Consider the following 16296-nt stretch of genomic DNA (forward strand, 5'->3'; position numbering starts at 1 on the left):
GAGCAAATGGCCCTAGTGGCAGGGACTAAAGAAGGGGGGAAGTTTTTCCAAGGGATGCATTAGTCACGCAAAAAATAAAGCCTTCACAACCGCTGACTCCAGTTAAAGAAAAGCTCATGACGTTTGCTGAAGACAGTAAGGTAGACATCAGGGAGGACCAGCATGCTGGGGTTTGGCAGTGGGGGGAGAGATTAGGCCAAACAACCAGAACAAGAAAGAAACGTGGAGGTTACAGCCTGGGAGCAGGCTGAGGGGCCAGGGGAATGCAACACTCCTAAGAGGTAGGATAAGTCTTTGCTAAACTCAGGTGACAGGGTTGTTGCTGAAGGCAGGCCAGGGAATTGCCAGGAGGAGGCATTTGAGCAGATGTCCTGGGTGATCAGACCAAGAGTGAGGGGTTTTTGCTGAACTGATTCGGCAGGACAAAGTGGCCACAGACGGAGCCCAAGGTGGAGGCCTATTCAGAAAGAAGACAGAGGAGTCTGGCTCGAGTTTGCTCAAAGGAGGGCCTCTGTCATCTCAACCCACAATGAAGTGTAACGGCTGTGATAAAAATGAGCCAAAAAGGGATGTCTTGAAACAACTAAGCCTAAGGTGAAAACCAGGAGAGCAAGGGAACAGTGCGTGTTAGAAAAGCCGGCTTCCCGTGGCTTGGACTTGGGGTGCTGGGGGGGTGGCTGGAGCTGGAGGCACCGGTAGGATGATGCAGAGCCTGACTCCCTCTTCAGGCTGGGAGTTCCCTGGCTTCACAGACCAACTAACTACACTTCTGACAAGATGAAGGCATCAATTCTTTTTTTGTTTTTTTAGGGCCGCACCCATGGCATATGGAGGTTCCCAGGCTAGGGGTTGAAGTGGATCTACAGATGCTGGCCTGCCCCACAGCCACAGCAATGCCAGATCTGCACCGCGTCTTCAACCTACACCACAGCTCACGGCAACACCGGCTCCTTAACCCACTGAGCAAGGCCAGGGACCAAACCTGCCTTCTCATGGATACTAGTCAGATGTTTCCACTGAGCCGCGACGGGAACGCCATCAATCCATTTTTAATGCTCCCCGGGAGATTCGACACGCAGTCAGGGTTGAGAGCCCATTAGGCCAAGTTAAGGTGTTTGGACTTCATCCTAATTACGGTAAAGGAGCCCTGAAGAAATTTCAGCAGGGGAGGCTTGAGGGCAGGTCTGCTACTTTAGGAATCAAATGTAGGCAGAGAAGGGAGGCTGCGGCAGGAACCAGAGGGGACAAGATGATTTGGTGTCAGAGGCACACTGGAGGTGAGATGGGCAGATTGAACAGCAGTTTAGAATCCTTAAGTGAAACTGGTTGCCTCAGGGAGCGGGACTCCGAAAGGACTCGTCCTTTCTGCTGTGTATAACCTGTGTTGTAAAGATATCACAAGTGTGTATTTTTTGTAACTTAAAAATGTTTTAGGAGTTACCGTTGTGGTGCAGTGGCAATGAATCCAACTAGGAACCATGATCCCTGGCCTTGCTCAGTGGGTTAAGGATCCCGAGTTGCTGTGGCTGTGGTGTAGGCCGGCAGCAACAGCTCTGGTTCGACCCCTAGCCTGGGAACCTCCATATGCCGAGGGTACGGCCCTAAAAAGACAAAAAAAAAAAAAAAAAAAAAAAGTTTTAAAATCCATCATAACAGGAGTTCCCATCGTGGCTCAGCGGAAACAAATCCAACTCGTATCCATGAGGTTGCGTGTTCGATCCCTGACCTCGCTCAGCAGGTTAAGGATGGGGCGTTGCCCTGAGCTGTGGTGTAGGTCGCAGACGAGGCTCGTATCTGGTGTGGCTGTGGCTGTGGTGTAGGCCGACGGCCGTAGCTCTGATTAGACCGCTAGCCTGGGAACTTCCATATGCCGCAGGTGTGGCCCTAAGAAGCAAAAATAAATAAAATCAAATCTATCATAACAAAATCTTAAATGGCACTTACAGAAGGTGACCCTCAGACTTTTGGTTTAGGCCAAACACTAAGTAGGAATCTTTTTTTTTTTTTTTTTGACTTTTCACAGCCAGGCTGTGAAGGCGAACCTGCCCCAGGGCCTGCTTGTTCCGTTCCCGCTGAGGGAGCAGGTGGAGCCTTTCACTGAAGCAGACGCCGAAGACCCCTCCCGCCCCCACCCCCGGCAGAGTCGATCCGGTCTCTCAGCACAAGACCAGACACCCGTGTCCAGGCCCTTGCAAGTCTGAGCTACTCGTACTTGAGAAAACTGGACTGATGATTAATACACACATAAGACAACTCAACAACATATGAGCATCCTTGAACCTGAATCATAAAAAGCATCTTTTGAATATCTGAACTGAATGTGGATCTTACATAAAGAAAACATTATTGAATCTTGAAAATTCTAATTTTACAAACATATAAACTAAGGAATTTGGAAAGACTATCGGGAGGGAAGAAACAGAAAAGGGGCTTAAGACGTTGAAAAGCGCTAATTATTAATCCAAATTCAGATCATGGATATGAAAGCTCCGGCCATCATGCATGTCCTTTCCCTAAAGAGGACCAGCCCTTCTGCTCCCGCAGTGTGGGGGGGTCTTCACGGTGTCATGGGTCCTGCATCCGTCCCTGGAGCAGACTCGGCAGCCGGCAGTTGAAGGAGCAGTCCTCAATGATGGACAAATGAGCTGGTCCCGTAGTGGTATCTAAGGGTTGGACTAAAGGCCCTTTGTCGTCAAGAGTAAAGAGGCCCCCAGGGAAATGACTGTCTTTTATTTGAAGTAACAGTAGAGCCGAGCATGACACGACGTTTGAACATCTACAGAGGCGTGAGGGGTCAGGGCACTGGCGTGAGGGCCTCATACAGCCTCTGGGCAGCCAGCTCCACCATTTCTCGGAGGGACTCGTCGTCTTCACTCCCTTCTTCACATTCCACGGTCTGAAAGTGAGAGCACAAACATGCCTGGCAGCCCAAGTGTCTGGAGTGGATTTTTTTTCTTTTTACAACTGCACCTGTGGCAGAGGGAGGTTCCCAGGCTAGGGGTCGAATCAGAGGTGCAGCTGCCGGCCTACACCACAGCCACAGCAACGCTGGATCGGGATCGGAGCCACATCTGCAACCTATGCAGGATCCTTATCCCACTGAACGAGGCCAAGAATTGAACCTGCATCCTCACAGAGACTACGTCAGCTTCTTAACCTGCTGAGCCCTGATGGGAACTCCTGTCTAGAATTACTATGTTAAAGAGAAACTAACGCTCTTTAAGAACAATCATTTCCCGGAGTTCCCATCATGGCTCAGCGGTAACAAACCTGACTGGTATCCATGAGGTTGCGGGTTTGACCCCTGGCCTCGCTCAGTGGGTTAAGGATCCCTGTTGCCGAGAAGCTGTGATGTAGGTTGCCGATGTGGCTTGGATCCCATGTTGTTATGGCTGTGGCGTAGGCCAGGGTATATAGCTCTGATTCGACCCTGGCCAGGGAACTTCCATATACCGCAGATGTGGGCCCCCCGCCCCCAAAAAGAACAATCATTTGCTGAAGGGGTAGGATTCTTGATGATCAGAAGCCAGAACTGCTGCCCCGCACAGCTGTGGGCATGCACCCGGATGCCGAGATTCCTGACGCCACTGAGTCAGACCAGGGATTAATTATGGGAAAAAAAAAAGAATAAAGGGAATAAAGAATATGTTTACTTCAAAGCCCATGTTTTGATCTAGTAAATGACACTCCAGGGAAGTCATGCAACACAAATTATTTAGCAAGAACTGGATATGGTCATCAACTCAACAAAAACTTTGTTTTAAAAAAAGGTTATCACACCATAAATATTCCTCACATAAAAATTTAGGGAAGAAAAGCTAACACCCTTAATTCTATGATAACTATTGTTGACATTTCAGTGCATAAACCTCTAGATTTCTGGCTATATATATATATATTTCTTTAAAACAAAGATGGGATAATTCGTATTTGCTATCTTGTAACTTTTTTCCTCACTCAATAATGTAATGGACAACTCTGCACATTAATAAATCTACATCATTGGAGTTCCCATCGTGGCTCAGCAGTTAACAAACCCGACTGGCATCCATGAGGACGCGGGTTCGACCCTTGGCCTTGCTCAGTGGGTTAAGGATCCGGCATTGCCTCAGGCTGTGGTGTAGGTCACAGATGCGGCTTGGATCCTGAGTTGCTGTGGCTCTGGCGTAGGCGGCTACAGTGCCAATTTGACCCCTAGCTGGGAACCTCCATATGCCACAGGTGTGGCCCTAAAAAGACAAAGAAACCCCCCCAAAAAACCCTGCATCACCGTTCTCAGTAGCTGTGTTGAGCGTATTCCGTGACGAAGGGCACAGCAGACCCAGTGTTTACTCAGTTACCATCTCCTACTCTTGGATATTTAGGTCTCTTGGAGTTTTGCTATAATCGATGCTAAAATATCGATCTATCTATCTCCTCACTTCCCTAATCATGTTCTTTGGTGAAAGCCAGCAAATGGCATCGTGCATACAGGTATGTACTTTGAAGGCTTTGGACGCCAATCAGCAAACGGCGCTGCAGCCAGAACGCCCTGCCCGCCCTACAACCTCCTCCCTGGCCCGACGGAACCGCGGGCAGCGGTGTCCCTCCTCGCTCACCACCAGCGGGTCCCGGCACTCTTTTTACTCGGTGCCGACAGAAACACAGAAAGAGTGATATTTTATACTTTCAGTCTGTGTTTCCTTTAACTCTCAGTGGATCTGATCTGACACATTTGTTTCATGTGCTTGTTGGCTGTATTTCTTCTCTAGCGAATTACTTGTTAGTGTTCTTGGCTTATTCTTCTATTGAGGTAAAATAAACCGAGTGTTTGCTCAAAACAGCTATACGGTCAAAGAATACATGAACAAAATCCCAAACATGTGCTACTGGTTTAGCAGAACTGTTCTACTCTTCAAAAGCCACCCCCCCACACCCCGAGGAGGAGACACATATTCACTTATGCTCATGAAATAATTCCTAAAGGCCTGCAGGCCCCGCACACACGAATCCCACTGTTTGCAAAAGCCACTTGGATCTTGCTGTGAGCAGGAGAGCCGCTTCTCTGGAAAACCTGCATCGCATGGAGGCCAAAGTAGAGAAAGCCGAGGCGGATTGAGGAATACTATGGAAATGGAGCCCGGGGGAGTCAGCGAGACGTGGGAAAGGAACCCTCTGCAGCGACAGGGAAAACCACTTAGGGCAGAACGAGAAGTAAAAGTATGGATGTAAAACCTGACGGCAGAGGAGTTCCCGTGATGGCGCAGTGGTTAACGAATCCAACTAGGAACCATGAGGTTGCGGGTTCAATCCCTGGCCTTGCTCAGTGGGTTAAGGATCCGCTGTTGCCGTGAACTGTGGTGTAGGTCGAAGACGCCGCTCAGATCCTGCGTTGCTGTGGCTCTGGCGTAGGCCAGTGGCTACGGCTCTGATTGGACCCCTAGCCTGGGAACCTCCATATGCCGCGGGAGCGGCCCAAAGAAATAGCAAAAAGACAAAAAGACAAAAAAAAAAAAAAAAAAAAAAAACCTGACGACAGAAACACAGTCTATCTTTAAATCTAGGAAATGCCCAAATGCAAAAGTAAACTGCAAACCAGATTATTTTTTGCGTTCACTTTATCCCCCAGTGCCTTGCAATGCAGGAAGGAACAGCTACATACCCGCGTCTCCAAGTTTATGTTGGCAGTTTTTCCATCCACAGTGACACTAAGAACAGATCCGTCCTTTACGCTAACACAGTCCTCTCCAAATATGTCCCTTAGGATAAGCAAAGGGGCGGCATTAGTGGAAACTGTTCCATAAATACGTAAAGATTTGGGGAATAATAATATTTGCGATAGGCCCTCGTTCTGAGGTAGAGTCCTTATATCTACTCCTGAAATGCACTTACTTATTTTCGCACATTTTATTAATTTTGTAAGGCAGGAAATACATACAGCTATCATTTATTAAGAACAAGCGTCACACGTGGCACTTCATATCCGCTCTCGTCACCTATAATAACTGTGGCAGGGAGTCCTTTAGGCACGAGGCAGTGAGGGCACCTGCTTGGAGCCCCTGGCTCGTGGGCACCCGTGTGGGCGACGTGTCCAGGCCTCTAGGTCCACGGGCCGCCAGCCCTTTAACCCGCTCCGAAGGCCTCCTTCCGGTTAACCCTGGGCTCACGGAGCATCTTCTCCGTGCCGGGTGCGCTGGGCCCCCGGGGAGGTGGAAAATCCCGAGACGCTGCCTCCGTCACCGAAGAGCGACGGTCGGTCGATCCGTTTCCACACTTGTCCCCATCAATGACAGAGACACCTGCAACCCACAGCCGAAGCAGCGGGCGGGACGCAGGCGAGGAATGGTAGTCAGTGACTCGAAAAACTCCCCAGACACGGGTCAGCTTGACAGTCGAGCACTGAAAAAAGCTATATTCCAGGGCAGGGGTCGGGGGAGAAGGGACATTAACTGCCTGCTCTTCCGGGCAGTCATGGGAATGATACGTTTGAATAAACTGGCTGGGCAACCTTGTACTAAGGGAAAATACTTTAACTACAGAAATGTATTCAAAAGAACAAGCCTCATTTTTATGCAACCAGTTGTCGGTTTGTTAAAGAAATTTATCCACATATAATCCTAAGGATTTAAAGAGCTGGAGTGACAGCTGCAGTTTTCAGACTGGGACCGACCTGGGAGTTGAAACAAGCCGGCACCTCACACTCAGGGGGCGCGTGTGGGCCCTGGCCCTGGCCTCCTGTGCCCGCGTTTGTGGAAGGGTGTGTGTGGGAGGGCAGGTGGCCCAGGCAGGGTCCGGGGCAGGAGACCAGGGGATGGCGAGGGCGAAGGGCCAGCAGCCTGGAGCGGATGCCTGCGTGCGGCCCCGCGGAGGCGCAGGGTCCAGGCCTCCGTCCGGCACCCATGGGTGCACCTGGGAAGCTCAGCCATGCCAGGGCAACACAGGGCTTTCTATTTCTGTAAAGCCGCTGAAAACAGAGCTGCTCACAGCACGACTGCGCTCGATGCGTCCCCTGGACAGGCACAGGAGAGCACTGTCACCTGTCTGCTACAAAAGGGCTTTTCCCCCTGGGGTCCCAAGAGGCGCTTGAGAAAGGGGCGTCTAACTCCTTAAAAACCAAAGATAAGGCTGTGTGTGCGCTTCCCCTTCCAGGTGAAGTTCCACAGCTCGAGGAGTCAGGGTCTAAAATGATTAAAACACGCAGACTCCCAGGCTGGCAGGCCAGGCTCTCAGACACTGCAGAGGAGCAGCGCTGGGAACCGGCGGACACGGGACCCACAGCCTTTTCACGGCAGTGCAAACCGTCGGCTGGTTTTTAGGTTGTATGGCAGGTGTGCTTTTTAAAATCAAAATGACGCCACCAAGAGCACTTCTGAAGCTGTGTGACACCGTTTGTAAGCCACCATTTAAAGCCTATCACCCATTTTAAAAAGCCAGTAAATGGCTGCTGTAGAAGATTATCAGCGTGGAATTTGGGGGAAAGGGAGGGACAGAGATACAGTAACATAAAAACCTCCAAGCCTGCAGAGCGCCGTATTTTACCAAACCATCTAAGTAAGTAACCTTCAGCTTAAAAACAGAAGCGGTCGTTTACTCAGCAAGTGTTTGAGAGATTGCTGTGTTCAAGGCACTACGCTAGATGCTGAAATGATAAAACAATTCAAATCTTTTTCTTCTTCCTTTTTGGGATATCATACATAAGGTTAAATTGCAGTTATCCACTAAGAGGCAGTTTTAGATGACTATTTTGTTTGGAAAAAATTATTCTGAAACAGTGGAGGAAAGGCCTGATCGCTGGCATTCCGAGAAAAGTCTAAAGGTGACTGACGGTTTACAGACTTACTATCTGAAAGAGTCCAGAAAATTACTGCTCCTGTGGAGCTCTATTCAGAGAGAAGTAAGTGTATAACAATTCTTAGAGGCGTACTGACACGAGGTTAAAATTTGAGTACCTGTCCTTGATGACAAGGTTTTATCCTGCTACGTGAGCCACAGAGAAGCATCGTGAGGCTCTACATTAAGTAAAAGGTATTTACAGCAAAGTGGCCGGCCAAGCAGGTCACAGGGACTCAGAACTGGTGAGAGGGTTTAGCTGGAAGGAAGTGGTTCAAACCCCTTGGCTGGCAGAAACAGAGGCCCCCGGACTCGTTAAGGGACCTTGTCTGAGCCGCACAAGCAGGTGGCGACGCCACCAGAAGGGCCTCCTCCCCAGCCCCTGCTTGGCCGCCCTGCGGAGCGGGAGCGGACGCCACACTTACTGGAGCATGATCTCCAACCTCTTGCTGTAAACGTGCATCTCTAACTTTTTGGAAACCTTCTGGACTGCACCTGGAAAGAAAAAGCAACAGGGCGTTCAATCTCCAAAGCCCTATTTAGAATACTTTCCAAATCAATAATCGGAACACAGCTGCTGAGAAACCAAAGTGGTTTATTCAACGTTTCGTCAAACACGGAGACAGCAGCAGCCCGCTCTCCTGGTGGCCGTGCTGGTTCGATTCAGCAGCATTTTGGAATTTCTGATTAAACTCTTTTTAAGACACCGTTACCAACAGATTTTGTGTTTGCGTTCACGGCAACCGTATTTTTACAGCGTGAATGAAGACTCAGGACAAAAAGTAAATAAAATATGAGCAATGTGCATTGTTATGCATATATTATATTTTAGAAGTTAAAGGAATGAAAAAATCAGGTTTTGAGTTCTTTAGGACTCTGTTTTCTGCTTCTTACTTCAGAGGACCATGGGAGAAATGAAAGAATTAATGGATAAAAAATAAAGTAATTTTGTACCTTTCCTTATTTTCGGGTTTGACTGAACTTCTAATATCACGGTTGTTACCGTATCTGCATACATATCATTGGAAGGGTTTGCCAACCACTGTAAAGCAAGAGGCAGAATTAGGGAATTTAAAACTCCAACAGTGGGAACCGTATTTACCTAAATTAATGATTTCCAGCCCTTGCAGGTTTGGGTTATTTTAATTAATTAATTTATTTAGCTTTTTAGGACCATACCTGCGGCATAGGGAGGTTCCCAGGCTAGGGGTCCATCAGAGCTGCAGCTTCTGGCCTACACCAGCCACTGCAACGCCAGATCCGAGCCGTGTCTGCGACCTACACCACAGCTCACGGCAACACTGGATCCTTAACCCACTGAGCGAGGCCAGGGATCCAACCCGCAACCTCATGGGTTCTAGTCAGATTCGTTAACCACTGAGCCATGACGGGAACAGCAGATTTGGGTTATTTTAATGCTGCTTATTTGAATCATCACATTCCGTGCTCTTAAGAAGTATCCCATGACGAGTTTGCTTGCTTCGAGGGAAGAGAATTATATATATATATTTTTTTTTGTCTTTTTGCTATTTCTTGGGCTGCTCTCGCGGCATATGGAGGTTCCCAGGCTAGGGGTCGAATCGGAGCTGTAGCCACCAGCCTACGCCAGAGCTACAGCAACGCGGGATCCGAGCCTCGTCTGCGACCTACACCACAGCTCACGGCAACGCTGGATCATTAACCCACTGAGCAAGGGCAGGGATCGAACCCACAACCTCATGGTTCCTAGTCGGATACGTTAACCACTGCGCCATGACGGGAACTCCGAGAATTATATTTTTATCTTGAGGAGATTTAGACGTTTTGATAATCAAACTAAAGACATCCTGGTGTTACCTACCACAAAATCAGTTAGGACTTACTCACAGGCGACACCTCTCAGAGCATTACACATACTAAATACTACGCCTTATTATTAGTTTCTATGTTACTGCACCTACACAGAAAACGCCTGGCTACGTTATGTTTAAAGCCAACCTTGAAAAGAAGAATACACACACATATATTTTCCGACAATTTTCTTCCTGACTGGGATGACACCAATTTTCTCTGCAATTACACGTGAACTCAGGATGCCCTTACCTCTAATACCACCATTCCTGGTTCCTGTATTACAGTAATATTTTTGAACACTTTCAAAGCAGGTTTTTCTTGAATTTCTAATTCTTCTACATCACCTGAAAAAAAGAAATTATGAGATGTATTTAATTTTCTGGTAATCCTCTAGAGCTCAGTTATTCATGTGTTTATAGAAGCAGCTGAAGGAAAGATGATACACAAAGAAAAAATGTAATAGCTCATTTGTATAGTCAGATTTTAAGCAGCTAAGTTTTATATTAATTGCTAACAGCAACCGAAAGATCTCAACATGTATGATAAAAATTCATGTAACTAGATAGGATTTTTAAATTTTTTTTTGTTTTTTGTTTTGTCTTTTTAGGGCACCACCGGTGGCATATGGAGGTTCCCAGGCTAGAGGTCTAATGGGAGCCATTGCCGCCAGCCTACGCCAAAGCCACAGCAACACCAGATCCAAGCCACATCTGTGACCTACACCACAGCTCATGGCAACTCTGGATTCTTAACCCACTGAGTGAGGCCGGGGATTGAACCCGCAACCTTGTGGTTTCTAGTTGGATTCACTTCCATTGCATTTTATCAATTGCAAACTTTGCTGACTGTCAAACACCTGTGCTTGCAGAAGAGATTTAATTGACCAGCATCTTAAAATTTAACAGGAGATGCATGACTACGGGTCACTTCTACCTTCTGTTTCATAGGCTTTTTCTTCTTCTTTTTTTTTTTTTTGTAGGGCCACAGCCACAGCAACTCAGGATCTGAGCCGTGTCTGCGACCTATGCCACAGCTCACGGCATTGCCCGATCCTTAACCTGCTGAGCCAGGCCAGGGATCAAACCTGCATCTTCATGAGTAATCAGGTTCTTAACCCACTGAGTCACAACGGGAATTCCTGTTTCATAGGTTTAATGGTTCTGCAGGGACATTCCATTGTCTAAGATGAGACTTTCCTGGTTTCCCCAGTAACCTGTTAATTAAGGATTAATTCAAACACCTCTTATTAACTTCCTATGTTATAACCTATAATTCTAACATGAGGATCTGAGGTTAAAAAAAGATATTCTTTCTATTGATCATTTTATGGTAGTACTTTACTATATGAATTATAAAGAGCATATTAATAGAAAGTGAAATTTTGCGATCTGGAGTGTTTTTGCTTAATACAGAGAGCCCGTGCCTTTTTTTTTTTTTTTTTTTTTTTTTGGTTTTTTTATGGCTGCCTCACAGCACATGGCAGTTCCCAGGCTAGGGGGTCGAATCAGAGCTACAGCTGCCGGCCTACACCATAACCACTGCAACACCAGATCCAAGCTGCGTCTGCGACCTACACCACAGCTCACAGCAACGCCGGATCCTTAACCCACTGAGCAAGGCCAGGGAGTGAACCTGCATCCTCATGGATACTAGTCGGATTCATCACCGCTGAGCCAAGACGGGAACTCCAGAGAGCCCATGCCTTTTAACTTAGTCATTGCCTCTCATGATGTTAATACACAAAAATCTCTACTTCAAAATGGTCTAATATGAAAACAGTGGGTTACTCTTTACTGGCCTTTGACCACGTACTCTGACAAAACCTGTTGGATAGTAGTTCCCTGGTGGCCCTACCAGTTAAGGACCTGACATTGTCACTGCTGGTCCGATCCCTGGCCTGGGAACTCTCACATGCCATAGGAAAACAAATGAACAAAGGAGCCCCACCAAAACAAAACAAAACCCAAACAGAAACAAAAAACCTCCAGTATAGATTTGTACTGATGGAACCAGAAAAATTTTCACTTAAATAGATAAAATTCAGGTATAGTTGGGAATTCCAGTTGTGGCGCAGTGGAAATGAATCCGACTAGGAACCATGAGGTTGTGGGTTCCATCCCTGGCCTCGCTCAGTGGGTTAAGGATCCGGCATTACCATGAGCTGTGGTGTAGGTCAGAGACGTGGCTTGGATCTGGCGTTGCTGTGGGTCTGGCGTAGGCAGGCAGCACCAGCTCTGATTCGACCCTTAGCCTGGGAATCTCCATATGCCTCGGGTGCGGCACTAAAAAGACAGAAGACAAAAAAAAAAAAAAAAAAAAATTTAGGTATAATAAACCAATAAAGTAGAATTTAAACACAAGAAGCAAAACCACCAATATTTTTAGAATTTTAAGTGGATCAAGAATAAGAGGTAAGAGATTTTAGAGATGTTTATCAGTATATTTTCAAATTTTTCATCTAAAGGTGATAATAATATGATCAAGTGACATATAAATAAAATCTGTGTAATTCTGAGACAGTTACCAAAATGAACATCCTTAGATGTAGACACAGAATTACCTTACTCAAAAAACAAGCAACTTAGGAGTTCCCGTCATGGCTCAGGAGTTAACGAATCCAACTAGGAACCATGAGGTTGCAGGTTTGATCCCTGGCCTCGCTCAGTGGGTTAAGGATCTGGTGTTGCTGTGAGTTGTGGTGTAGGTCACAGATGTGGCTTGGATCCCGCATTGCTGTGGCTTTGGAGTGTGTCGGCGGCTACAGCTCCGATTCGACCCCTAGCCTGGGAACCTCCATATGCCTCCGGATTGGACCTAGAAAAGGCAAAAAGACAAAAAAACAAAAAACAAAAAACCCCAAACAACTTAGCGAATGTCAATAAATACACATACCTGTCAACTTCTGGAGCTGGTAAGAGAGCAAATTAAAAGGACCGGTATATGGGATGGCTTGGGTCTGTTTCACGGTGCTCATGGCCAAGTCAGTATAATCTGAAGAGGAAAGTAGAATACATATACTTTAAGAAACAATACCAGTCCCTCAAAATGTTACAACTTGTAAATACACACCAGGCAGGAATAAAGAAAAGAGAAGTATAAGCAAAGTAAGAAAGGACATGTTTCTCAGGCTCTCAAGATGCATCTCAATTGGTTTCATCCTACAATCCCCCCCCATCCCCGCTCACAGTAACTCGTGCTCCGCCCCAAGGCAGGTGCATCCCCAAGCATACAGGCCCCTGAGCATCTCCAAGCCCATAGGGAGCTGTCTTCTGCCACCTTTTCTACTTGGCAACCCCCGGCGGTCCTTCGCCACCAGCCATGAGAGCCACTGGGTCTGCAAAGCTTTCCCCACGTCTTCTAGGCCCACTCTTTCCTCACACACTCACGCACTTCTGTCCATCGCGGCTCAATGGTGTTCTCTCAATAAAAGGCTTTTCAAGGGCTGGACTGTGTTTTTTAACTAGTCCTCCTGCACCCAGCACAACGCCAGGCACAGAGTAAGCACTCGCCTGCTGCTAATGCAAAAGCTATCTTCCACTGCGTGGCTGCCTGAAAGCCGACCGCTGGCCTGTCTCACAGCTGAACACCTAAACGCTGCTGCCAGTTCTTACCCCCACCTTTTTTGTTTGGTTGCCACGTGGCATATGGAATTCCCAGATCAGGGATCAGATCCAAGCTGCAGCTGTGACCTCTGCCATAGCTGTGGCAGCGCTGGCTCCGTTCACCAACTGTGCTGGGCCGGGGATTGAACCTTGCAGCCTGGGGCTGCAGCGGTGCCACCAATCCCACCGCACCACGGCAGGAACGCCTACTTCTTATTCCTTGACAAAGCACTTTTAATTTCTCAGTGCCGCATAAATAAAACTGAGCACAGTTACTTACTCGAAGATAATACCATATTTACTGCAAGAGGAATGACAGCATAGCATTTACACAGGCATGAAAATATAAGGCCCAGCAAGCGACTTAAAATTATGGGTCATAAAAATCAAAACGCCTGTGTGAGGAGTCTACCATGACTCCAGGCAATGAAGCAGCTCGGAGAATGGCAGCGGACAGGCCTGGGAAGTGTCCGCAGGAGCCTGTCTGTCTCCCAGGGGAACTTACATTCCCAACTGAGAAAAATGCTACCTCACAAAGAATTTAAATGGTTTAATAGTCCAAGGAAGGTTTTTTTCCCATAAAGCTAACTAGATTATTAAGTTTCAACCATCTGGTCGTTATTTAAAATGTGCCACTAGGTAAGAGAAGTTTTTGTAGATTTTCTCAAAGGCTAAAACCCAAAGGCAATTGGCCATTTAACAGTATACTTACTGGAGAGGTCGCAAGGGGAAAGGATGTGATAATTAAAATTTCTTTTAACAAGTATTCCTGAGACCCGCTGGCCTTGTTCTGGTTTTTTGTCTGCTAAAAAGCCCATGACCTATTACAAAACAAACAAACCAACCAACAATTTGAAGAGAACAGATTCTAGTAAAATACAATTCATTATTCAGGGACCGAATAATTATAAGGCTGACAGACATTTCGACCATGAAAACAGCACGTGTTCAAACCTGAAAATATACAATGCTATACACCCGTAAGAGCAGGGCGGTACCCAGGCTACCAAGGGAGCAAAGGTTAGAGTCACGGGGACAGGTCTGGCCAGAACGGCGGGTTCAGCTCGGTTCCAATCAGTTCAGCAGCCAAGTCAACCCACTGAGCCCGGGGCTTAAGAAGCCTCGACAGCGAGGGTGAGAAGACGGCTGGCGAGGCCAGACACGCGTGGCTCCCTCAGGCGGGCTGGCAACCTCGCCCGCGGACGGAGCCCCACTGCACAAAGGTGTGAGGTCATGCCAGAGCCAACACGAAGAGCAGCAGCATCCCTGACTAGAGATGTCAGGAAAGGCAGGTATGATGAGCTCCAGAGAATACTGACTGTTCAAAACCTACCGCCACCTCCGAAACACCTTACAAACATCAACTCCAACGTCCCCAAATGTAACTTTTCTCAGCTATAAATAAAGGAACTTCAAGGGGATAAAGACCCCATATTCCTTATACGTTCACCTCTCATCAGTTAAGGGCAGGTGGCAGGGGTAACATTTTCTTATAACTCTACTGGGGGTTCGCTCTGCTTCACGTGACTTCTCAGGGTTAGTTCTTCCTGAGATGCCGGTGCCTTCCTGGGAAGGAGTTCTGCTGCCAGGGGGCAGATGTCAGGACAGGGAGGTCCTAGGTGCTGATGAGGTGGGCAGGCCTGTCTGCCTGGAGAACCAAGGACCTCAGAGAAAAAGTCCACCCTCCGCTGCCAGCTTCTCTCTTTATTCAAGCATGTGCCAGTTTCCAACATGCAGATTTATTCCCAAACATACAACAGGTTGGCCTGACAATCCTAGACAGTAAAGTACATGGATTTTTTTTTTTTTGGATAATTCTTTTTTGTGGATCTGATTTCTTTGCCAGCTTCTTAGTTTCTGTTTTATGTGGCTGAGGATGGCTGCCATAAACCTGACTTCTCCCAAAGTACTAGGTTATAGGAAAAAAAAATAATTAAAGCTCATGATTTTAAATAGCTAACATCACGGAGAAATTACAGAATAACACTGTAACATAAAGCTATATTTGCGAAAACAGATAGGGACAATAGTTTCCCTATGCATATATAAAGTTGAATATAAAAAGACACATAAAAGTATTCTCAGTTCCATAGTCAAAAAAGATTTTTAGGAGTTCCCGTCGTGGCGCAGTGGTTAACGAATCCGACTAGGAACCATGAGGTTTCGGGTTCGGTCCCTGACCTTGCTCAGTGGGTTAACGATCCGGCGTTGCCGTGAGCTGTGGTGTAGGTTGCAGACGCGGCTCGGATCCCGCGTTGCTATGGCTCTGGTGTAGGCCAGTGGCTGCGGCTCCAATTCGACCCCTAGCCTGGGAACCTCCATATGCCGCGGGAGCGGCCCAAATAGCAAAAAGACAAAAAAAAAAAAAAAAAAAAAAGAAGATTTTTAAATGCTATATACTATATTTCTTGAGGATTTATGATGCACAAGGGCCTAATAAAAACTCTGGAAAGTCTTGCTACAAGCTCAGCTTACTTTCGTTTCACTCAGCTTCTCCTGAACGGTCTGCCTACAAAACTTTCTTTTTCTTCCCCCACTGCAACCAGCAGAATTTTCGAGATTCTCAACAGAGTATATTTTTCTACAGGTATGAGATTCCTCCCATTAAATTGGCCCCTGGAAAGTTTTGTGAACAGTGAGATTCAGGAGTAAATACAACTATTTGCTCTTCTTTGGCCGGAAAAGTCTCACATCCTAATTTCTGCAAATTTGTTTTCTCCTCAACTTTGCTGCAAGGAGCAATATTTATCCATTAGCTTCCTCATTTCTGGCTCATTATGGACTAAAAGAATTCTGTAAAGTTGTGTGTTAACACATTTGATATTTAAAACTTCAGGGAGATCATTAAAAAGTTGCCTTTAGAGGTATCCGAAAAAGATTTTTGATGAATAAGAGGTAAAAATGCAGACTTCTTACAGCAGCCCTCTAAAATCCCAGGTAAGGTTTTTTGCCCTTAACTATTTCTTTTTTAGTTAGTTCCTTTTTAAACTCTGAGCATATTATATTTCCTCATCGAAAATGATTAACTCTTAAAAAAATAAACTTTTATAAA

The 16296-nt window shown here is 46.7% G+C and overlaps 1 protein-coding gene across 3 annotated transcripts in view; it reads right to left on the reverse strand.

Annotated features, from left to right (window-relative positions):
- The window catches only part of CPSF3 (cleavage and polyadenylation specific factor 3), a 37181-nt gene continuing 23152 nt past the window's right edge, over window positions 2268-16296 (reverse strand). For all 3 annotated transcript variants that reach the window (XM_003354926.4, XM_013996349.2, XM_021087870.1), the window contains 7 exons: window positions 13957-14065; window positions 12535-12633; window positions 9892-9986; window positions 8764-8851; window positions 8235-8304; window positions 5642-5738; window positions 2268-2896 (listed from right to left, as the gene is read on the reverse strand). In XM_003354926.4, the coding sequence (XP_003354974.1) occupies window positions 2795-2896; window positions 5642-5738; window positions 8235-8304; window positions 8764-8851; window positions 9892-9986; window positions 12535-12633; window positions 13957-14065 (660 nt within the window). In that variant the 3' untranslated portion in view covers window positions 2268-2794. The remainder of the gene's footprint in view (window positions 2897-5641; window positions 5739-8234; window positions 8305-8763; window positions 8852-9891; window positions 9987-12534; window positions 12634-13956; window positions 14066-16296) is intronic.

Source organism: Sus scrofa, chromosome 3, assembly GCF_000003025.6.
Source record: "Sus scrofa isolate TJ Tabasco breed Duroc chromosome 3, Sscrofa11.1, whole genome shotgun sequence".
Taxonomy (NCBI): domain Eukaryota; kingdom Metazoa; phylum Chordata; class Mammalia; order Artiodactyla; family Suidae; genus Sus; species Sus scrofa.